Genomic DNA, 24317 nt, shown 5'->3' on the forward strand with positions numbered 1-24317 from the left:
TAAAACACACTTTTTAAAGTATTCCTTAGCGCCTGTTCTTTCTCTCTCTTGTCAACAAATGGGAGAATAGCATCTAAAAAGAACTTTGAGGAAATAAAAACTCTTTCGCACTTCTCAAAAAATAAAAAAATAAATGAATCTAAGTGTGTTTGCCTAAGTTGTCACTTCAAGTTTATTTTAAAAGTGACATATGCAACAAAAATATTTAAACAAATGATATAATTTCTTCTAAAAATGGTCTCTTAGCTAACACAAAATACAAAATGGTTTAGAGAGGCTAACAGAAATTAGCATGGATGCTACACCAATTAGAAACCAGCAACACAAACAAAGCACACAACAATGCTCGCAGGAATGTTTTCTCTCTGCTTTGTGGGAATGACTAGTATTATGGCAGCTTAGTAGGGGACCTTCTCTGCCCTTTCTCCTTGCTGTTAATTACATGCTGCACCTACATCCTGTAAACCAGGGGTTGTCAAACATACGGCCCGTGGGGTTTAACCCGGCCCACGAGATGATTTTGTAAAGTAAAAAAAAATTCTATTCGTTAAAAGTAGTCGGACCAATTAATCAGATGGCCACAATCAAAATGTATAAATTTGTAATTTCACAAGTAATGCAATTTGTACATGAATGTCATTATTTTACACACCACCTAAAGTTACGGTTTGTTTAAAAAAAATAAAAATAATCATAGACCGACATAAACGTGTTTAATACAACACAAATTCAATTACTGGTAACATAAACACATACGACAAGGATTAATTTCCTTATAACTTCATTAATTGCGTCACAACTCTAAACTCTAAATTGGCACTTGTCCATATACTGTTAAAAAAAAAAACTAAAAATGTATTTTTTCAAAATCAGCAAAACAGTTGTGGACGTGAAAGATGTATAATACTGTACAGTATTATCTTGTAAAAAAAAATGGCATTCTAGACATTTCTTCCGTCATCTTCAAACCGACAAAGTTTCAGAGCGCTTCCTCAAACATTTTGTTTGAGTTGTTCCACAACATGAAAGCAGGATGTTTATTGATTTTTGTACTATAGTCCGAAGTGATTAAGGCCAGCCGGGGCCGCCATGGCGCAGTTAGTGCATTCCTTGTCATCTCCTTCGAATACGTTTTTATTTTTATTCTTTGATTGTAGCAGGCCTGTATTGATTTTGAATCCCATCCAAGCAGACAAATGATTTGCGGTGGTCATTTTGTCACTTTGTGGGACGCTGTTGCTCTGTGAGAAAGCAAGGTGTCTATCGATTTTTAAGCGCTATCCAAATTGAGACAACACGGAGCTCAAAAACACGCAATGTGGGGGAAATGGGACGACGTCTTTGCGGAAAATTTTCCTTATTCCCTTTTGAAGGTTGCTTCCTCGTTTTGACAGGAATGATGCAGGGTAGTATGAAATGTGATTCCGTCTGTTTGTTTTTTTAATGTGTAAATATGAGATGCGCTCTGATGCATGATTGTTGGAAATAATCCAAACGCAAAGTAGAGCAACAGGAGTTTTTCCTTCTTTCGATCGCTCTTCATCTATTTGGATCTGTCTGCCTGCGGCGACGCCTTGACAGGCATGTGGCAAGGCAGTGTGTGTGCGTGTACGCACGTGTGTGTTTGTGCAGCGCCATGATTAAGAGTTTTGAATAATTGATGATTGCATCCCTCATTAAGTCCCAGTTGTGTGCTGCTGCAGGCTCCCCCGCTCTATTTTTATGCCCCGCAATTGTGCTCCATTCCGCTCTACAGATGGAGTCGATCCATCACTCACTTTAGGCGCGGCCGACGGGGGGTCCAGAGGGGGCTGCGGGGGCTTCTAAATCACATTGAGTGGACATCTTTAGTAGAGCGGCGGCATGATGAGCACGAGCTCCAGAACGACAACATTTTTGTGCTTGACAGTAGGTTAGTGATGTACATGCATTTTGCTTTTTTGGTGAAGCAGGAGCCTTAGGATTGCTTTACATCCCGTCTCTTTAAAACGTGTAAAACTTCATCATTAGTCAAGTATGAACTCTGAAGTTTCAGATGACTATGGTTGCAGTAAAAACAATCAAACCAAAGCATGGTGAACCAACAGCCAAAGCAGCAACAAATCATAGTAAACCAACCAACTGTAATAAGGCAAGCAACTGTAGTCAACCAAAAGTAGTAAAACAACCAGTCAAACTGACCCCTCATAGTGAACCAACCAACTAAGCAAACAAAAATACTAACCAATTGTAGTAAAACAACCAACGAACGGAATTAACCTACAAAACCAGCCAACCATATTAAAACAAAACAACCAAACTACCCGACTGTAGTAAACCTACCAACCAATCATGGTAAAATAACTCACCTAACCGATCAACTGTGGTAAACTCACCAACTCTAGTAAACTAATCAACCAACCAACCAAACCAGCCAATTATATTAAACCAGCTAACCAAATTAACCATCTGTCATAAACAAAACAAACAACTAACTGGAGTAAACCAATTGTAGTAAAACAACCAACGAACGGAATTAACCTACAAAACCAGCCAACCATATTAAAACAAAACAACCAAACTACCCGACTGTAGTAAACCTACCAACCAATCATGGTAAAATAACTCACCTAACCGATCAACTGTGGTAAACCCACCAACTCTAGTAAACTAATCAACCAACCAACCAAACCAGCCAATTATATTAAACCAGCTAACCAAATTAACCATCTGTCATAAACAAAACAAACAACTAACTGGAGTAAACCAACTGTAGTAAACAACCAACCAGGGTAAAAACAACTACTGGTAATAAAACCAACCTATCATGATAAACCAAGCAACCAAGTAATAGAATTACTAACTGTAGTACAATAACTTACCAAATTAATTTAAACAACTAACAAAGCCAACCAACCAAACCGACGGACATAAACATACTAAGTATGGTAAAACAACCAACATATCACCCATATTAAAAAAAAAATAACATAAATGACCAACTGTTGTGAACTACCAACTAAGCAAACCCGCCGTATTAAACCAATCAGGCAACTGTAATAAGCAATCAACAAAACTTAGTGAAATGGCAAACCAGTAGTAGTAGTAGAGACCAACAAACCATAGTAAAACAACCAAGCAACTGACTGTAGTAGACCAACTGTAGTAAACCAACGGACTGTAGTAAAGAACCAACAAAACCAACCTGAAACGACTAACCAATCAAATAATCTTCAGCATTACAATTTAAGTAAACCAAGTAAGCAAAAAAAAAAAAGTGACTATAATAAAACAACTAACCCTATAGTAGTAGCCTATACCAATTCAGCCTTTGTAAACAAACCAAGCACACATTGAGTTTTCTCCATTTTTTGCTTTCACCCCTTCGTCAGGGACTGTCAGACATCCAAAACCATCGTTGCTGTCCTTACTTGGCAGCCAAACAGTGATACAAATTAGCATCGTTAAGCGCAATTAAGCCATGTCAAGCCTCTCAAGAAATAAGCGCAGCTGCGTGTCACAATCAGCATCTTCATAGAGCTGTTCCAAACACCAATCACAAAACACAGATTTTTATTTTTTTTTCTTAACTAGTTTCCCTCCCTGCAGACAAACTGCTTGTTGCTTCTAAAATTGTTTGCTATTCGAAGTGCAGATTGAAGCAAGCCTCTAAACGTGGTGTTATCCACACATTTAGGTCAAACTGCTTAAAAGTCTTGAATTGGTCAATAATTCATGCAGCACTGCAATGAGAACAGGAGTTCACAATCTTCCAATAGCGATTCTCCCATAAACCAGCCGACCAACTAGCCAAACTAACCAACTGCAGTATCCCAACCAACTAGCAAACGCCAAACTAACCACGATAAAGCAATCCACTGTAGTAAAATAACACATTGTGCTAAACCAATTGACATAAATCAACCAACCAAGCCAATCGACAAACCATATTAAACCAACCACATTGAAACAATTAGCGATAAATCAACCGTTGTAATCTAGCTTAACCAACCAACTGTAGTAAACCAACCAACAAATTCAACCAACTCTAGTAAAACATCTGACCCGTCAAACTGAACCAACCACCATTATCAACCAAACAATAAAACCACCGATTAACCAAAATAACTTGAATTTGAACTTGAATTAAATCAAACTAACTCTAGTAAACCAAACAACTATAGTAGAACAACTAACTGGTATTAATAATTTTTATAAAAGTAAAAAATATTTCAAAAATATCTTTTTTTACCCATTTGACGCCGAATCGTATCTCCATAGTAAGTAGATGATGGTAGTTAGCCAAATGCCCGTTAGTAGACAACTCACGCTAACGCTGACATGCACATTTTACTCTATTAATTTATAGTATTTTATTACACATTTAACTATTTTGATGATCCCCCCCCTTGACAAATAATAATTGATGTTTTATCCAGCTTGTTTAGCAAAACAAAATGTCTATTGTGAGCAAACAGAGCTGCAATTTAGTGTTTTTTCTTAATAATTATTCAATGATTCACCGTGAAAATAGCCCAGGGAGAAACAGCCAATAAAAACCAGCTCCTGCCATTGAGACTTTGATAGAGGTCAAGTGGTATATTAATGAGTTTTGTTTTGGTTTTTAACAAATGAATGGCTTATCGATCATCAGAGCAGACTGTTGCAAATGTTATTTCACAACTTAAGAGCCGAGGAATGAAATGACTTCAAAACAATCGACTGTCTTGAGTCGAGGTTTCAAACGCACGGCCGTTTGTTAATAACTGACATCTATTTGATGTGTCGGGCAAAGTTCAGCGATGATTTGCGGGTAACTTGACTCACTGAAGACACACTCAGACTGACTGTCAACGTCTTACAACTTTCACACTGGTAAGCCTTTATTTCTTGGTTTAATATCTCGCCTTTTTAAGCATGTTTCGCTCATCCGGAAAACGCTGAGGTTATCACTTGTACCTCCAAACTTTGGCTTTGATTGACGTATATCTGCCATTTTCACTTGGTCACACTTGAATTATGGTATTGGACAATCTGGACCGGCGTGTCAGAACATGAAGCTAAATGAATATGTTGATGAATTCAATCTTCTGAAATATGAAATACATTATCAAGTGATCTGAAGATTTGCCTCACTTTATAAAGACGTGATAAATTGTATTAAGTTAATCTACTTTATTAGATTGGTGTTTGAGTCAGGAAATCTTTAAATAATGTAATATTGCCATTAGTATATCCTCCTTTTTGAGAAACCAGACATCCGTACTAAAATGACCAAACAACCTTAGAAAACTAACCAACTGTAGCAAACCAACCAAACTAACCAACTGTAGCAAACCAACCAAACTAACCAAATGTAGTAAACCAACATAACCAAACACACCACTCAAATGGCAGTAAAAACCAAACAAACTAACCTTCTGTAATTAACCAACTAACCAACTATAATAAGCAATCAACCAACTGTAGAAAACCAACCAACCAAATCGTCCAACGTGCTTACTAACTTATCTAACTGTAGCAAGACAACCAAACTAACCAAATGTAGGAAACATAAACAAACTAACCAACTACAACCAAACTAAACAACTACATAAAAAAAAAAAATCAAACGGCAGTAAACCAACCAACCAAACTAACCTACCGTAGTTAACCAACTAATGAACACTTATAAAGAACCAACTAACTGTAGAAAACCATCCAACCAAACTGCCCAACTTGCTTACTTATTACTTACTGTCCAACTGTAGTAAGAGAACCTACCTAACTAACTAACTAACTAACTAAGTGTAGAAAAACAGCCAAGCTGTCCAACCTGTTTACTTATCCAACTGTAGTAAGACAACCAAACTAACCAATGTAGCAAACCAGCATACCCAAATTAACCAAATGTATTAAACCAACTAATCACACTAAGCAAATGCAGTACAAAACCAACCAAATCGTGGTAAACCAAACAACCAATCATAGTCAACCAGCCCACCAACTAGCCTATTTCACCAATAATCCAAATTATTTCAAATTATTGTTCAAGTGTATTTCGTTAACACACTCATTGTCACATTGTCGCACTACTAGTAATTAGCATTAGAAAGTTAGCATAGCTCTCATTTCTGCTTGGTTGATACACTCATGTTGAGCCGTTCATATCGCTACGGCGACCTAACGTAACGGCACATACATTCTTGGCAGGCATAACCTTTAGCATGCACTCACACCTGGATTAGTCATCTACAAGGGTGTAGAATTGTACTGATAATAAGCGCAGAATGTTACAACAGGGCAAGTGGCAGTACTAGTGAGCTGCTTTTAAACTGGGGAAGGGGACCTTTCTGGTCCCAGTGTGCCCCATTTTGTACCAGAGTGTCCCCTATTGTGACCCATTATGTCCCATGATTCCCCATTGTGTCCAATGACTGCCCTTTTTCCCATAGTGGGCCTCAATACACACTATTATGTCCCATCATGTCCCATTTTGTCCTATAGTGTCCCCTATTCTGGCTATTTATGTCTCAAATTGTCTCTCACAATGTCCCTTATGTCTCATGATTGTCCATTGGGTCCTGTTTTGTTGCACTATTATGTCTTGTGATGTCCCATTACACTCTTAAGTATGCCATAATGTCCCTTTTTTTTTTTCGTTGCTCTGAACTTGTCTCACCTGGACTTGTTGTCCTGTCCTATCCTGGCTGCTCCTAGTCCTGGTATGTTATCGGTTACCTTTGTGTATCATGTATTATCAGCAGGAAAAGTACATACATGAAGGACTAGTGTAAAACTTATTATTCTTATTATTGTCGGCCAATGTGATTCAGATTTTCACTCTGCATCGGTGGAAATGTCCCAAAACTTTTAGGTAACCTTGTGAAGATGGAGAAAGAGGAGAAAAAGAGTGGTTGGATATAAACGCGGTGGAGGGCGGAGGGAGGTTGAGGTGTTTCACTGATGTTGGGTCGTGTCCAAATACATCCCAGCTCGGTTTCTCCCTTTCCGTTGGCCTGGCAGACGTTATTGATTTCTGGGCACAAGGTTCCTGTTGGCAGCATTCTAGCCGCTGTTACACACACACACACACACACACACACACACATGCACGCACAGATCCCGACATGGCCACAGCCTGTTGGCAGCGTCCCATTTATGGACGTCAATTTACGACTCAATCTGGTCTGCCCGCCAGACTCGACCGGCCAAATCCAGACGCTGGAAGGCGTGTTCACGTCCCACTCTGACGCTACTTTTAGCTCAGACGTCCGCTCGCTCACTTCCAGGTCAAAAGCTCCACGACAGTGGGGGATGCGTACATCCAATTCTAGGGCTGATGTGACCCTTTTGCAGTTACTATTCCATCCCTCCAATAGTAAAATGATACAATTCACTCCAGTTGCATTACGACTCATTTCACTTCTGATACGATTGGATTCCCTCCAATTGAGCTACTTTTGACCTAAGATGCAATTCATTTCAGTTGCTCATAAATATGAATCGATTTACACCAATGACGTTATGATTCATTCAATGAAAATACAATACGATTGACTCTAATTACATTACTATACAATTTAGGTCCGCAACTAAAGATTATTTTAATAATTGATGTCAATTAAGTATATTAATCGATGAATCACTTTTTTTTTTTTTTTTTGTAATTTCCACTAACATGATTTTTTTAAATGATTCGTTTGCTGGTTTGGGCAATGACGTCTCGAAATTGGCAAAAATATTGATAATTAGTTCCAAAGTTAAAGCAGATATTTGTATAAAATGATTCAACACAAATATAACATAATCAATCTGCTTTCATAGAGGACGAAAGAAATCTGAGAACTTTTACTGTCGAGTGATTTAAATTCTGCTGATTTGGACAATTTCGATTGATTGTAAATAAAAAACGTTAATTTTTTTGACTAATTTGCTCCCAAAAACGTATAACTACGTTCTATTTTAAATATGAACATGCTCCCAAAGACGTATTTAGATGTGTTTTTGTTTCGTGTGTGCTAGAGCATACAGAGAGCTTTGATGCACCTTTCTAAACTGAAGATTACAAAAAGGGCCAACAGGTGGCAGCAGAGTATAAGACATCAACTAGGGCCATGTTGCAAAAAGCTCTTTCCCCTTCTGGATAGTCACAGATTTGTGAATAATGACTTATATCTATATTCTAATGCTAATTGCTGCAAAATGGAAATACTTCTTCTTTTTTTAATGTTTTCTTAAAGCAAGAGCATACAGAAGGCTTTGATGTAGCTTCTGACATGAAGACAGAGATTTTTCACCAGGAATGTGAAAATATTGATGAAATTTCACTCGGAACTACATCCTAATGCTAATTGCTGCAAAATGGAAACGGATACAAATATACTTTTTTTTCCTGATGAAAGAAGAGACTCTAATCTTTCTTTTGGTTGGTTCTACGTTTTTATAGCAATAGAACACAATATTTTGTGGGCCTTGCAAAATCAGTCAAAATCCAACAAAACGGCCGGGAGCGAAGGGCGTTGCTTCCGTGAAAATGGCTGCGGGCGAATGAGTTCATTTGAATATCGATTTTTTATTTTTTTTGTCAATTCATCAATTAATCCTGACGCCGATTAAATACAAACTATATCCCTAAGAGCTTATCAAATTTATCACATTGTAGATAATTAGGACTCTGCGTCAATGCATTTTTTTTATATCAACTGGTGCTCAAAACAGCTCAAGGGATTTATTTTTATTTTTTTGGAGGGGTTTTCGATATCACTGTGTTCCCCCTTCTGGGCATTGGCGCTGAGATGTAGCACTCATCCCCAAGAAGTGTCTTCTTCTTCTTCCGGCCTCCTCTAGAGGAAGGAGCATATGAGTTGAGCCAAGGAGACATCTGGCGAGTGTCTCGGTGGCACATTTCTACCACTTCTTCGCTGCGGACTAGCAGCTGTTGTTAGCAATGTGTTGGACTGCTTGCATTGTTGTTGTGTAGGTGGAATTTTAAGTCTGGACTCTTTATTTGAATTTAAAAAAAAAAAAACACGTTTTCTCTGGCGTGGGTTTGTCAACAGTTTTTTTGAGAAATAATTCGACTCCAGTACTGACATACGTACACTCAAAAAGTGGAAATGAACTCCACCAAAATGTTAAAAAAATAAAAAAAATTAAAAAAAGTGTTGTTCCTTTGCTTAAGTCGTAAAACCTGAAAAGGTCTTCTTAAAAGTGGTGTTGTTCAGTCTTCGAGTGTTTGCAGTGAACAGTGCGTCAAGTGTGTTTTCTGGTCCAAGTGGAAGATTAACCAAGCTGCCTTTCGTCAACGCGAGTTCCAGATGCCTCGTTTTGAAAGGCTTGGGCTCGAAGGGGGAATGAACAAAAATTGGAGGACACAAAAGCAAGAGTGGGAGGAGTGTGGAAGGAAGGTTTTTACGCTCCATCCTTTCTCTCCAAATTTTACTTCCTTTAGCTTTCCATCCCCCCCCCCGGCCCCCCCTTTTAGTCCTTGTTCATTATTCATCCTCCCTGTTCCCTCACCCCTTACTTTTCTTCCCACTCGTCTCTCTTCCCTCTAACCTCTCCCAGCCTCCCTCTCTCTCTCTCTCTTTCCGTCTCTCCATCCATCCATTTGCTGGAGCAGCCCTGCAGATAATGCCTGTAATTGGAGTGACTCGCACTTTTCCAGTGTGTTTGGACCAGATAAAGAATATTGTCAGCGTTTTGCCGACACGGCCTCGGCTGGTGGAATTAAATGGACTCTGTTCTGTTCTGTCGGCAGCAAATTAAAAGGCTCTCAATTCATCTGCTCTCGCCCTGGGCTTACAGGGGGGGGGGGGGGGGGCTTCTATTCACATAGAAACACGGTGGATGGGGAAGGCGGGGGGGGGGGGTGCTTGTCAGGAGACCCCCCTCCCACCGTCCCCGTCTTCCTCAAGCAATGCCGGGTGCTTTTCATTTCATTCAAGTCTGCACTCGAGCAAAAGTAGATGGAGAAGGGGGGGGGGGGGGTTGTGTTTGGGTTCATGGTTGATATTCTAAGGGGAAGGCCTATGCTCAGTGATTTCTTCACTTGTTTTGGCACCTGGCGATGCTTGACCGCATTGGCGTGTGCGTGTATTCGCGGTGCAAATCTGAGAGGCGCGTGACTTCTATTGTCAGCCGTCAGTCAACACACTTTGTGTAGACGACGGGTAGAGGAAGACGACAACAGGATTTGTAATAGCTTCGATGCTACTCGGTGGCATCTTGGTGGCGAGTTTGCCAAAATGAGACAAAAAGTTGTGCTTTGCCGTCACTTATAGGCAATTACGAAACTTTTTTAGGGGTCGTCAATCGGCTGGGTGCTCGTCCCCCTTTGAATACCGCAGGTTTGCTATAAAAAAAAATGTATTTGCAAAAAAAAAAAAAAATTATTAATTAATCTTCTTCTATGTTTAATCACATTGTAGTATATAGGGACCAGGCTGACCCTTAAAATAGTTATTTTATTTTATTTTTTTGCAAAAATATTTTTTTTGCCTAAATCATCTCTAAATCTTATCTAAATCATCAATACCTTAAATGTCTCATTTTTTGGGGTGTTTCCTGAAAAAAAAACGTAAGCGATTATTTTAAGAATGCGTCTATAATTGATGCCCGTTGAAATGCATTGAGAAAATAAAAAGTAAACCTCCCAAAAAATCTGCAAAAAAAAGTCTGATAACTCTACAATATACCTTTTAAATGAAAAAGATTTTTTTAAAAAAAAGGTGAAAATTAAAGAAAGAAAGAAAAATATTCTTGATTAAGTGAATTTGGGGATTTTTCACAGAATTCAGGCCTCACGCGGAGCACCAGTTGTCCATCCCTGTCGTAAAACATCTATGATGAATAAAGTCATTTTTTTAGCATACATTTGTTATCTGTGTATTATTGAACATAATAATCTGGTGATGAAGCCTCACTTGCAGCCCTTGCTGTTCTATTCTGTGGTGGTGTGACTCCAGCGGCAATCCAGCTAGCCAAAGCTAGCCACATGAGGCTAACCCAGTCCTTCTCAAATTGGGGTGCAGTCCCTAATAGGGGGCACGGTTGAAATGCCAAGACGGGCACATGTGACCTCAAAGAAAATGTGTCTTTTTGTGCCGTAATTACACATCCACTACAGTAGGTGGCAGTGGTACTCTCATTATCAGTGTGCAAGTGTGTATTAGCTTTTCTAGACAAATGATACTATATCATTTTAGTTTTAAGTGACGATGAATACAAAGGTTTTTGTTTTGTTCCACCTTCAGCTTGACGATGCAGGACTGTTACTGAAGCGGCGGCCATGCTGAGACGCATTATTGACAGGAAGTGTCGAGCGGGTCTCTACACTCCACCGTTACCACGGGCAACATGCACTCAAGGCCCAGTAGAGCGGCTCATTGTCATGCTTGCCAGCAGTCAAAACAAGCTCACTCTAAAGCAGGGACGGGAAAACTTTTGCATTTGATTTTTGAAAGCGACGGATTGGTCAAAACATTCCGAGATGACGTCCAAAATGCCAAATTGTCTTTTGTACTAATTCATTTTTTTTTTTGCATTGTTTTACCCAAACGTACTTTTTCTTCTCGATGCAGCTCGGCGTGGGTGTGCGCCGGACGCCGCGTCAGGGCTGAAGCCCCGCCACCCTCCCTCCCATGAGCCCGTGCGCCTGGACACGCACACCCGGCGCCGCCACGCCACGCACGCACGCGCACCCGGCGCCCACGCACGCACCCGGCGCCCCCCGCCGCGCCAGTCCAGCCCAGCCCGGTCGCAGCCTCGAGGATGTCGACGGAGACGGAGCTCCAGCCGGCGGTTCGGCCCGGCAGCCTCAGGCGGGACTCCAGGAGGAAAGGTACCGCAGACGTGACAAATTTGTATCGAGTACTTATGGAGACTGCCGATATCAGTCGATGATACTTGAGGGCAAAAAAAAAAAAATGACATCAAGTAAGTCCTCCTCGGCATTAGTTGGCGCTATACTGCGGCAATTCCACACATCATCTGCATCGGAAGAGGTTCCTTGTGTTGAAATCAAATTTTATGTATGTCAAAAGTACAGGCAGGCCCCAGAGCAGGTGTGTGTGTGAGATGTCAAGGGTCAAAGTTGTCCGGGCCAGGAGCCCAGCTGCTCGGAGCCACCTGGCTGATTGCGGGACTGGCATGTTGCACCCCCCACCAATAAGCACCTGACTGATGTAGCACAAAAAAAAGCTGGACACGGCTACAGCTGACGAGCAAACACACACGCACACACACACAGGTGGCAGTTGCGTGCGTGCGTGTATTTGAGCGGGTGCCCCTTATGTCCTATTTAAAAACACCTTTGTTTCGCCACATTGGAAATCACGTTCATCATTCTCACTGCTCTCTATATTTGGGGGGAGATGAAGACACATTCTCGCACATGCACACGCACACACACACACACACACACACACACTTGGCTGGGATTGAAGCCCAGAAGTGCATATGAGAGGTAAGATTAATGGTTTGCCTTCAGCATTGAGACTTTGGGGTGCTTTAACATCTCCTGTTTGCCTTTTCACTTCCTCACACACACGCACGCACATATGCGCGTGCTGTGCAACCTTCAACCTTGTGTCAGTGGGTGCTGCATCACCTTTATTGATCCCTGAAGGAAATCAATGCGGGAAAAGTGAAATAAATGATCATATGAAAAGTAAATGATAAATATGTCAAGAGGAAAATGCTAGTGTAATGTGTGGAGATACAATGGTTGCATTAAAAGATAAATGAATAAAAAATACTTTAAAAATAGATGGCTTTATTAAACACTTTTAAAAACTAACAAATAGATATTTAAAAAAAAATAGAAATAGGTCTAAAAATAAATCTAGAAAGCAATGATAAAAATGTAACATAGAAAACTTTTATTTAAAATGAGAGAAACGTTTCAAATAATCGGCTAAGTCATTTTCTTCAGATATTTCAGGAAAGCGAAAAAAAAATTGAACCATTTGCATCATGAATTACTTTTAAGAGGGTGACGTTTTGTAATAAAAATGCTCAATATTAGAACAATTAAAAAGTGGGTCAAAATAAATTTTAGTTGGAAAAAATGATCTAAAAAGAAGATAAAAGTGAAAAAAGTAGGGATATCTGGTATGTAGGGTATGTGCACTGACCAGGTACCAGCCTTTTTTTAAGGTATCGGTACTAGAAGTCACAATTTTGGAGAATAGAAAATTTATTTTGTGCAATTTAAGGAAAAAGCTATATTGGGATATATAGGTCTTTCTTTTTTCAATTTTTCTGTCATATTTTTTTTGGGGGGGGGGTTGTTTATCAAAATTTCTAATGGTATCAGTACTTGGTATCGGTGACTACTCAAGAGTTGGATACTCGTAGTGGTGTATCGATCTGACAAAATGTGGTATCGAACATCCTTAGAAAAAAGTTTTAAAAGGTAGAATTAAGTATCTAAAAAGTAGGATAGAAACAGCAAAAATAGAAATATGTTATTTCAAAAGTGTCAAAAGAAAAAAAAATGAAGCAAAATCCAAAATAGAAAGAAACATTATACTGTAATGCATATTTTCAAAAGTAGATTAGTAACTACACAATAAATAAGTCGCTTGGAAATGAACAATTATGTGCACCAAATGCATGGGTAGTTACATAGAAACATAAAAAAAAAAATGAAAATAAGGACACCAAGTCAAAGTACTTATTAAAAATTATACTGTATATATCCAAATGGAATTTTTTTTAATGATGAGTGGTAATTTCTCCAAATTTAAAAAAATAAAATAGAAAGTGTTATTGATGTTGCAAATGATGCGATGTCTGAAAGGAAAAATTAAAATAAAAAATTTGAAAGAAGAAAAACTTGACCATTTGAAAAAAAAAAAAAAAAAAAAAAATGTAATTCAACCAAAAGTAGAAACAACTTAGATCCCCAAAATTTGAAGAAAAATGTGGAAAAAGACACGTTCATGTCGACACACTCCAGACTCACAGCGGGAACTCATCACTCCTCTCATCTGGGTCATTCCTCCTCACACACACACACACACACACACACTTAAACACTTGTACATGTACACACGCACACACACTCACACGCGGCGCAGCGTGATGAAAGTCCAATGCAACTGTTGGCCACACAATGGAAAAGAGTAGAAGAGCAGTTTGCTAATGTTCCTGTTGTTGTTGTGCGTCTGACGTCACCTGCGCCGGCGTGTGCGTCATCTGGATATTGCCCCTCGTCATCTGATGAAACGAAAACGGCCCCGTCGTAATGGAGGAGGACCGCCTCCGACGCGGTCCTCCTCCTGACTGCTAAATGACCTTGCAGGAGGATACGCGACGGGCAAAGAGACTAATGTGAGGCAGGGCTGTTTAATCTCCCGCCTTTTGTCTCGCAGCTCCGCTTTGAATGAGAACGAGCCAGCGTTGCATCCATCGCACGCTGTGTCACTTCCTTTGTGACTTTTTTTTTTTTTTTTTTTTGCTTTCCATGGCTCGTCTCTTCCTTTTTTTTTTTTATTCAATTACCATGACAAAGGGAGCGATAACCCCTGGCCTTTGTCGTTTTGAAGGAGCGTGGCTTTTTTTCTCTCGCTTGGCACGACGGCCAACGGGTCGCTCCTATTATTAGCGGTCAAGCGCTTCTCGGAGTGCAAAAGTGCCACTTAATCCTCGGTAAATCCACAGAGATTGGGTCCGTCTCACACTCAAAATTGCTTCTGAATGCCCAATGAGGCAACACTCCATTCCCAAACACTTTTTCTTCCAAACTTTTGGAAAGCAATGGCCGCTGTCTGGGCAGCACGGTGGTTAGCGTGTCTGCCTCGCGGTTCTGGGTTTGAATCTCGGCTCTGGCCTTCTTGTGTGGCGTTTACATGTTCTCCTTGTGCCTCGTATCCTGGTCAGACTTTCACGATTCCTACGTTCCTAAAACATATTATATGTTAGGTTAATTGAAGATTCTAAATTGAATGTCAATGCACTTGTTAACTCATTCAAACCCCAAAAATGTGTAAACACGTTTTTTTTTAATACTTTGTCCTTCACTCCCAAAAACGTATTTATACTTCTTTTTTTTTTATGTTTTCTTAAAGCAAGAGCATACAGAAGGCTTTGATGTAGCTTCTGACATGAAGAGGTGGCTTAAAGCAATCATAGTTATTACAAAAAAAACGGCCATCAGGTGTCAGCAGAGTATAAGAGATCAGCCTGGGCCAACAAGCTCGTTTTGACAGAGATTTTTCACCAGGAATGTGAATATTGATGAAACTTCACTCGGAACTACATCCTAATGCTAATTGCTGCAAAATGGAAACGGATACAAATATACTTTTTTTTCCTGATGAAAGAAAATACTCTAGTCTTTCTTTTGGTAGGTTCCATGTTTTAATAGTAATACAACACAAAATGCTTTGGGCCTTTCAAAATCAGTCAAAATCCAGTAAAACAGCTGGGAGCGAAGGGGGTTACTTCAGTGAAAATGGCTGCGAGTGAATGAGTTACTTTGAATATCGATTATTTTTATTTTGGGGGTCAATTCATCGATTAATCCTGACGCAAATTAGTTAATTAAGGCTCATTTTGGCAATTTCCCTTGCTGGAGTTTGCCATAGTAGTGATGTTCCAGATTTTGATTTGAATGATTTTTGGTGTATTTGTTGATGGTGATGACACAAAATAAAAACTCAAATTTTTGGTCAATTCGAGGAGGGGTTTGGGAGTTACAGCTCGCCAAATTTTATTATTATTAAAAGATTGGTGGCAATTTTAGGAACCTTGAAATTGACCTTGTGGATCGCGGGACCGTAATAAAATTGTTTATGAAATGCAATCTCTCACATTTTTCGAAAACATATAAATGTTTCAAGAAGGGACATTTTTGCGTTAAGGTCCTTTTACCGAAATTGGCACAATTTGGCGTGCCGTAGCTCCCAAACCTCTGCTCCGATCGAGCTAAAAATTTAGATTTAGTGTTAGACCATCACTATCAAACAAATACGCAAACTTTCACTAAAACCAGAATCTGCTTGGTTAAACCAGCACAAACCCAAAATGGTTGCTTCAACCCAAAATGACCAACTTCCTTTTCAATTTCAATCATGTGTCTGTGAGACTTTTTGGTGTGTCTAGTTTTAATAGACGTGTCCATCCAATTTTTTTTTTGTTTGTTTTTTTGTTTTTTTTTCCTGGGAGATCTCAGTATTGATCATTTGAAATGCCATCATCATTGTTCTTCCTTTTTTATTTTTTATTTTTTTATTTTTATTTTTATTTTTTATGTGTCCACCCAATTTTGTGTTGATCAGTGAAACAGGTGTTAAGGTCAAATTTTGTCTGATTTAAACCAAAATGGCCGCCTTCCTGTACATTTTTGGCCATGAGTCCTTGAGACTTTTTCCTACGTCCATTCCTGACATGTCTAACCAATTTTGTGTCGATTGGTGAAGCGTGTATCGGGGGCAATTTTTTTTTCCGCACCGGCCGCAAGAAAGGGCAATTCAAAATGGCCGACTTTCTGCTAAATTTTTCTCCCTGACCCTTGAGACTTTGTGTCCATTTCTGATGCGCTAAATTTCATGTCCATCAGTGAAACAGGTGTTGCGGGCTAATATTTCAACATGAACTGTGCGACTTTGGGGAGTTACTCGCTAGCCTCTTCCATTTGTGCGACCGTGATCATAATTCACGCAGCGTCCAAACAAAACACGCGCACAACCCCATCTGCCTTTATTTTATGGCGCAAATAGAATAGCGACTGACACAAATACGCGCTGCTGACAGCACACACACACACACACACACAAAAAGAAAACAATAGCATGTGTGTGTGTGTGTGTTTGCTTGTCTCTGGTGTGTGATTAGCCAACACATTATCTTCTTTGGTGTGGATATTATGCACATGTGCAGTCTATCCGGAGCGATCGCTGCAGCCATTCAGCCTAATATTTGTCCCCGGGGAACTCTGTGTGTGCGCGCGCAAGCGTGTGTTTGTATGTGTGTTCTCCATGAGAGGTAATCAGATCTGTTCCCGCCAATCAAACCCGAGATGGAATTGAATTGGCTCAGTGCTGTTGCGGTTGTCATTGTTGGCCAGACGTGGGTACGAGAGGACAAAAAAAAAAAAAATCCAACAAAATTTTCGAATGGGACATTGTGTAACGTCTTCTTTTATTGATCATCTTTGTCCCTTTTTTTTTCCGGTCTTCTCCATCTGTTTATTTTCGGAAAATAAAAAATGTAATTACATACTGCTGATAATGAAATAAAAATGACTATATAACAGGGAAACTTCTCTTAAAGTACTTAAAACTAGAACGAACAACTGGAATGAATATTCTATGTAGTTAAAAAAATATATATATGCATACATAAAAAAATAGAAATCTAAAACTTTGAATTGTTGAAAAAAATGAAATAAAAATCTACCGGCATCCATCTTATCCGTCATATTCTCAACAGGCCTCACTCGCCCACTCTTTGTAATAAACAGCCCATATGACACACTCATGGTCAAAAACATAGATATGGAACTAAAAGCCTTTTATTTAACCGGCGGACTCCATAGCGGACCTTTGTGTGTGTGTGTGTGTTTGTTAATGTAGTGTGTATGATAGTTTGTGCACGTCGCCATCGTCTCAGTGTGTTGGGCTCCTCCGTCGCATTACTAACTGCGGTCGCCATAGCAACAGTTGGCACCCTGCTCATAATTTGCACAAAAGGAAAAAAACATCCTAGTCACACACACACACACACAGTACATACACACAAACACAAACACACACTCAATAGAGGACAACAAGCTCGCCCTGCTGAGTACTGAAAGGACATTTGTTATTTGTGTGATATTGACAGGCTTGACAACAGAGCAGGCCAATAGCAGTTGAGAACGCCGATATTTTAGGACGGTATTATGTTTTTTTTCGATCTTCTTTTTTTTAAAAAGTTGCGTCCTCAGTGGGAATGTTTTGAACGGGGAAAGTAGCAAAGAAGATACTTGGGGCAAGGGGAGCTTCATTCGGCACAAACGTGTTCCAAGATGGCGTCCACCTTGCGAAGGACGTGACGGGCCATAAAGAACCATAGACTGGCATTTGCGGGAAAAACTTAAATATGAGGGAAAAACTGGCCAAAATTCCATTCCATGAACTGCTTGCCAGTTAGTCACGGAGAATGCGGGGAGATTTATATATATATATATATATGGAAAAAAAAAAAAAAAAAAAAACTTTTTTAATTCACCTTTATTTGTATGACTGCTGTCCTATACCATTTAATTCTATTTTATTCACATCACTCTTTTAACGGGCTTCTCTTTCCCCATTTTTGTAAGCGATTCTCATTATTACAATTTCAACATTTAATAATAATAATAATTTTTTATTTTATTTTTTAATTGCTGTTTTCTCACAATTCCGCATTTTTCACCCAAAAGTTCCCCAATCATTCCCAATGACAACATAAAAAAAAAAAAAAAAGTTTGTTTATATTTCACATACTATGAGTTGAGAAATCAAAAACATATTTGATGTCAATTAAAAACATTCAAGAACATCACTCAAATCTTTTTGTGTAAAGTTTATCATGCCACATTTTTCACCATCATATTTTCACACATTTTCCATTCATTATCATTCCACATCTTTTAACATCATTTCATATCATTCCACATTTCTCGACACATTGAACTCAATATCGTTCTACATGATTCCATTCCACACTCCAGGAAAAATATATACATATACTGTACAGTAAATCCATAAAAAATATGGATTTGAGGTTTCCTGAAGACTCAAAGTTGTCCATCGGTTCCAGAGTGCTTGTTTGCCAACATGTGCCCTGCCGTTAGCTGGCGACCAACGTAGCCTTCCCTTTCGGCCATCGTAAAATAAACCAGACTTCAGCTCACTTTCCCGCCTAATGAAGATAAACGATCAGTTATTTGAGTATGAATGGAGAGTTTCCGCTGTAGTTTAAATAAATGTGAGAGAGTGAATGAGACTTTCCTTTGAGGAGGTGATGAAAGTAGGCTCGCCCCCCCTGAGGTCGACACACGCTAGCAGGTGGTGTCCTCTTGTGATGTTCCTCGGTACCGCTTTGCACTTTCGCTCTATTCCGGCATCCCGACCGAGACACGCAAGGGAGCGGCTTCATTAGGAATCATTAAAAAAAATAAATAAATGAGCGGGACCGTGACTTCAATTGACGAGACGAGACACTTTGTTCTTGGCATGAAAAGACGACTGCTGATTTTTTTAACCTAATTCTGGTTACTTAATTCTGTCTGTTAGCGAGAGCCACTACATCGTGATAACTTACATTGATGTTTCTGCATTTGGCAATTTATTATTATATTATATTATTAGTATGGGATTTTTTTTTTTATGGGCTTTAGGTGAACTGATGAATACACGCACGCACGCACATGCACATGCTCACCCACATACAAAAAAAATATATATATATGCGTGTATATGTATATATATATATATTTTTTTTTTTTAAAGAGAGAAAAAAAACATTTTTATTATTATTTTTATTTATTTATTTGTTTTTTAAAAAAAGGAGAGCAATGATGATGTCAAATCGAATGAACAATACTGAGCTCTCCTGAGAAAAAAAAAAAAAAAAAAAGACGACTGCTGGGTTTTGAGGGGCTACCTGATGCTTTTCTAGAAAGCGCCTCTATTGACACACACACACATGAACACGCACACATGAGAATGCCTCTTGTAATGATTGTCATGGCGCGCGAGTGGCCCGCGGTGCAGGCCCGTAGGGGGAGCGTATTCAGTGTTGCGTGACAGGATGGGGACGTCTTTTTTTCTTCTTCTTTTTTGTTTTGTTTGAATCCCGCTGTGGCACCTTGTCAGAAGGCGGACGGCACACGAACATTACAAATCATCATAAATGCACACACAAAAAGAAGACACTTTCATATTGTACTTTCACGAAATAAGAAGGCAAACTATTGGGCTGCGTTCACACTGCCCCGAAGTGTCTGATTTTTTTCATGCAATGTGAACGGTACAATTATAAAAAAAATAAAATAAAATCGGATATGTATGCGATGCGTCTGCATTGTGAATGCTCATCTGCACGCATATATATATATATATATATATATATATATACATATATATATATATATATATATATTTATTTATTTATTTATTTTTTAAGGCCAGCAATTGATGTTTCACTTTCCTAAAAAGAAGACAAATTATTAAGGTTACACTTTTCCAAAAAGAAGACCAAAAAATTGATGTTGCCCTTTCCTGTTTTTTTTATATTAATGGCACATTTTCCTCAAAACAAGGCACACATTTTATGTTGTACTTTCTAAAACCAAAAGGCACTTTTGAGATTTGTTACCAAAAAAGAAGACACAACTTTTGATGTTGCACTTTCCTAGAAGGAGATTGGTTGAGGTTGGACATTCCGAAAAAGGAGACACTTTTCATATGCTTTGCTAAAACAAAGACAAACTGTTATTTTATTGCACTTTCCTAAAAAGAAGACACACTTTTGATGTTGTGCTTTCCTAAAACAAAAACAACCTATTGACGTTTTGATTTCGTAAAAGTAAACAAAATCATTGATTGATGTTGTTCGTCCTTAATAAATAAAGTTAACAGTTTTTGTACTTTCCTAAAAAGAAGACAAACTGTTAATGTTGTACTTTGGTAAAATGAAAACACTTTTGTGGTCATTCCGAAAAAGGAGACACTTTTTATGTTGTGCTTTGCTAAAACAAAGACAAACTGTTATTTTATTGCACATTCCTAAAAAGAAGACACACTTTTGATGTTGTGCTTTCCTAAAACAAAAACAACCTATTGAGGTTTTGATTTTGTAAAAAAAAAAAAAAAAAAAACAACCTTGATTGATGTTGTTCGTCCTTAATAAATAAAATTAATAGTTTTTGTACTTTCCTAAAAAGAAGACAAACTGTTAATGTTGTACTTTGGTAAAATGAAATAACTTTTGTTGACATTCCGAAAAAGGAGACACTTTTCATGTTGTGCTTTGCTAAAACAAAGACAAACTGTTAATTTATTGCACTTTCCTAAAAAGAAGACGCACTTTCCTAGAAGGAGATTGATTGAGGTTGGACATTCCGAAAAAGGAGACACTTTTCATGTTGTGCTTTGCTAAAACAAACACAAACTGTTATTTCATTGCACGTTCCTAAAAAGAAGACACGCTTTTGATGTTGTGCTTTCCTAAAACAAAAACAACCTATTGACGTTTTGATTTCGTAAAAGTAAACAAAATCATTGATTGATGTTGTTCGTCCTTAATAAATAAAGTTTTATTAAGGACGGTTAAAAACAGTTTTTGTACTTTCCTAAAAAGAAGACAAACTGTTAATGTTGTACTTTGGTAAAATGAAAACACTTTTGTGGTCATTCCGAAAAAGGAGACACTTTTTATGTTGTGCTTTGCTAAAACAAAGACAAACTGTTATTTTATTGCACGTTCCTAAAAAGAAGACGCTTTTGATGTTGTGCTTTCCTAAAACAAAAACAACCTATTGAGGTTTTGATTTCGTAAAAGAAAACAAAATCATTGATTGATGTTGTTCGTCCTTAATAAATAAAGTTAACAGTTTTTGTACTTTCCTAAAAATAAGACAAACTGTTAATGTTGTACTTTGGTAAAATGAAAACACTTTTGTGGTCATTCCGAAAAAGGAGACACTTTTTATGTTGTGCTTTGCTAAAACAAAGACAAACTGTTATTTTATTGCACGTTCCTAAAAAGAAGACACACTTTTGATGTTGTGCTTTCCTAAAACAAAAACAACCTATTGAGGTTTTGATTTCGTAAAAAAAAAAAAAAACAACCTTGATTGATGTTGTTCGTCCTTAATAAATAAAATTAATAGTTTTTGTACTTTCCTAAAAAGAAGACAAACTGTTAATGTTGTACTTTGGTAAAATGAAATAACTTTTGTGGACATTCCGAAAAAGGAGACACTTTTCATGTTGTGCTTTGCTAAAACAAAGACAAACTGTTATTTTATTGCACTTTCCTAAAAAGAAGACACACTTTTGATGTTGTGCTTTCCTAAAACAAAAACAACCTATTGAGGTTTTGATTTCGTAAAAAAAACAAAAAAACAAACAAACCTTGAATGATGTTGTTCGTCCTTAATAAATAAAATTAATAGTTTTTGTACTTTCCTAAAAAGAAGACAAACTGTTAATGTTGTACTTTGGTAAAATGAAATAACTTTTGTGGACATTCCGAAAAAGGAGACACTTTTCATGTTGTGCTTTGCTAAAACAAAGACAAACTGTTATTTTATTGCACTTTCCTAAAAAGAAGACGCACTTTCCTAGAAGGAGATTGGTTGAGGTTGGACATTCCGAAAAAGGAGACACTTTTCATGTTGTGCTTTGTTAAAACAAAAACAACCTATTGAGGTTTTGATTTCGTAAAAGAAAACAAAATCATTGATTAATGTTGTTCGTCCTTAATAAATAAAATGAATAGTTTTTGTACTTTCCTAAAAAGAAGACACACTTTTGATGTTGTGCTTTCCTAAAACAAAAACAACCTATTGAGGTTTTGATTTCGTAAAAAAAAAAAAAAAAAAAACCTTGATTGATGTTGTTCGTCCTTAATAAATAAAATTAATAGTTTTTGTACTTTCCTAAAAAGAAGACAAACTGTTAATGTTGTACTTTGGTAAAATGAAATAACTTTTGTGGACATTCCGAAAAAGGAGACACTTTTCATGTTGTGCTTTGCTAAAACAAAAACAACCTATTGAGGTTTTGATTTCGTTAAAGAAAACAAAATCATTGATTAATGTTGTTCGTCCTTAATAAATAAAATGAATAGTTTTTGTACTTTCCTAAAAAGTAAACAAACTGTTAATGTTGTACCTTTGATGTACTTTCCTCAAACAAAAACAAACTTTTGAGGTTTTGTTTTGTTTTTGGAATAAGAGACAAACTTCTTGATGTTGTAGCTCCTTAAAACAATCAATTGATGTACTTACCTAAAAGGAAGACAAACTACTGCTCTCAATCGTATCCACGCTGCAGTTTGGCGGTGATTGACATGTGACTTCAGACGCTTGTAGCGTTGAACTCACATACAAGGCCCAAAGCTGTAACGTCAAACCAAGTTTAATCCTCATCAGATCCAGATTGCGCAGAATGATATGAAAAAAATCTCCATTCAGATGCTCGTATTTCTGTCAGATCTCATCAGATCAGCTCGATGTTTGTGCTTCTGCAGGTAAACATTACAACACGCACGTGTCAGATTCAACTCATTACCCAGCCCAAAAAAATACTCCGACAAACCACCGCCATCTGCGTGCTTTCATTAGTGCTAATCAAAAAGCTGATTTACACGCAGCAGATTCCGTTTCATGTTGTAGCCTCGCACAAACTGCACCGCACGTCTTGTTTCGGTTTAAACATCGCAAGTGAGTACAACGCGCTCAAAGCGGCAGCGAGATGAGCCGTCTGCCTCTTTGACTCCTCGAGTTGCTCGAGGTGTTTCCTCAGATTCCACGTTGAGGAACAACAATTAGCACCCTCTCAAAATAACCTTGTGCTGTGTGGCTTCATAACAACGGCAGCGTGGCCAGCCTATCAAAGGCGGAGCCTCTCTTCAAGTCCGTGGCGGTGACAAATGGCGACAAAATAACAACGAAGTATTGTTAATCAACGTGGAACTGTTGCGCAAATGTGCTTACAGCTCTCTGTAGAGCCATTTTTTTCAAATTCGATTTTACTGACTTTTGAATCCTTCACTTAGGATTTTTTTTTAAAATGAATGACGTGACTTTTGAGTGGTTATCAAAAGCCCTTTTTGGTTGCCAGTTTTAAACTTACTAAAATTAATTCAACCTTAATTTAAAAAAAAAACACATACTTGAACAGAAAAAGACAAATTGCAAGCATGAAAATCCGTCCGATTATGTGAATATTTGATGGAGCGATCGATAGGATAATCAATGCTAATTTTGTTAGCCCTTCTTTTTCATTGTGTTAGCATTAAGCTAGCTGACTTATCTAAGACAAAATTGCGTTCACAACTTTGTTTTATGTTTAGTTTGAAAGTGAACTTCAACTAGCAGTGACGACAAACAGTTAACAGAAAAAAAAGCACTAATTTTGAAAGAATTCTTCAATATCTACCAAACTGCTTTCTTTTTGTGAACTTCGCTATCACCATTTTCAAGTCCCAAAATTGGCTAAGCATCGGCTGTTATCTGGAAAACAACAACTCATAAGTCCAGTTGCTCTCACGGTCAAAATACTGCTGTATATTGAGAAAAAAAAAAATAACATGAGCACGAATGATGAATCGTGATAAAGCTTTCCTGAAATTCTTATTCAGGCCAGGCCACA

At 38.1% G+C, this 24317-nt stretch overlaps 1 protein-coding gene across 4 annotated transcripts in view; it reads left to right on the top strand.

Annotated features, from left to right (window-relative positions):
• dab1a (DAB adaptor protein 1a) overlaps positions 1-24317 on the top strand; it is a 226998-nt gene that overhangs the window by 152656 nt on the left and 50025 nt on the right. For all 4 annotated transcript variants that reach the window (XM_077584464.1, XM_077584465.1, XM_077584462.1 and 1 more), the window contains one exon: positions 11544-11803. In XM_077584464.1, coding sequence (XP_077440590.1) covers positions 11734-11803 — 70 coding nt within the window. In that variant the 5' untranslated portion in view covers positions 11544-11733. The remainder of the gene's footprint in view (positions 1-11543; positions 11804-24317) is intronic.

The sequence above is a fragment of the Vanacampus margaritifer genome, chromosome 13 (genome assembly GCF_051991255.1).
Source record: "Vanacampus margaritifer isolate UIUO_Vmar chromosome 13, RoL_Vmar_1.0, whole genome shotgun sequence".
Classification (NCBI taxonomy): Eukaryota; Metazoa; Chordata; class Actinopteri; order Syngnathiformes; family Syngnathidae; genus Vanacampus; species Vanacampus margaritifer.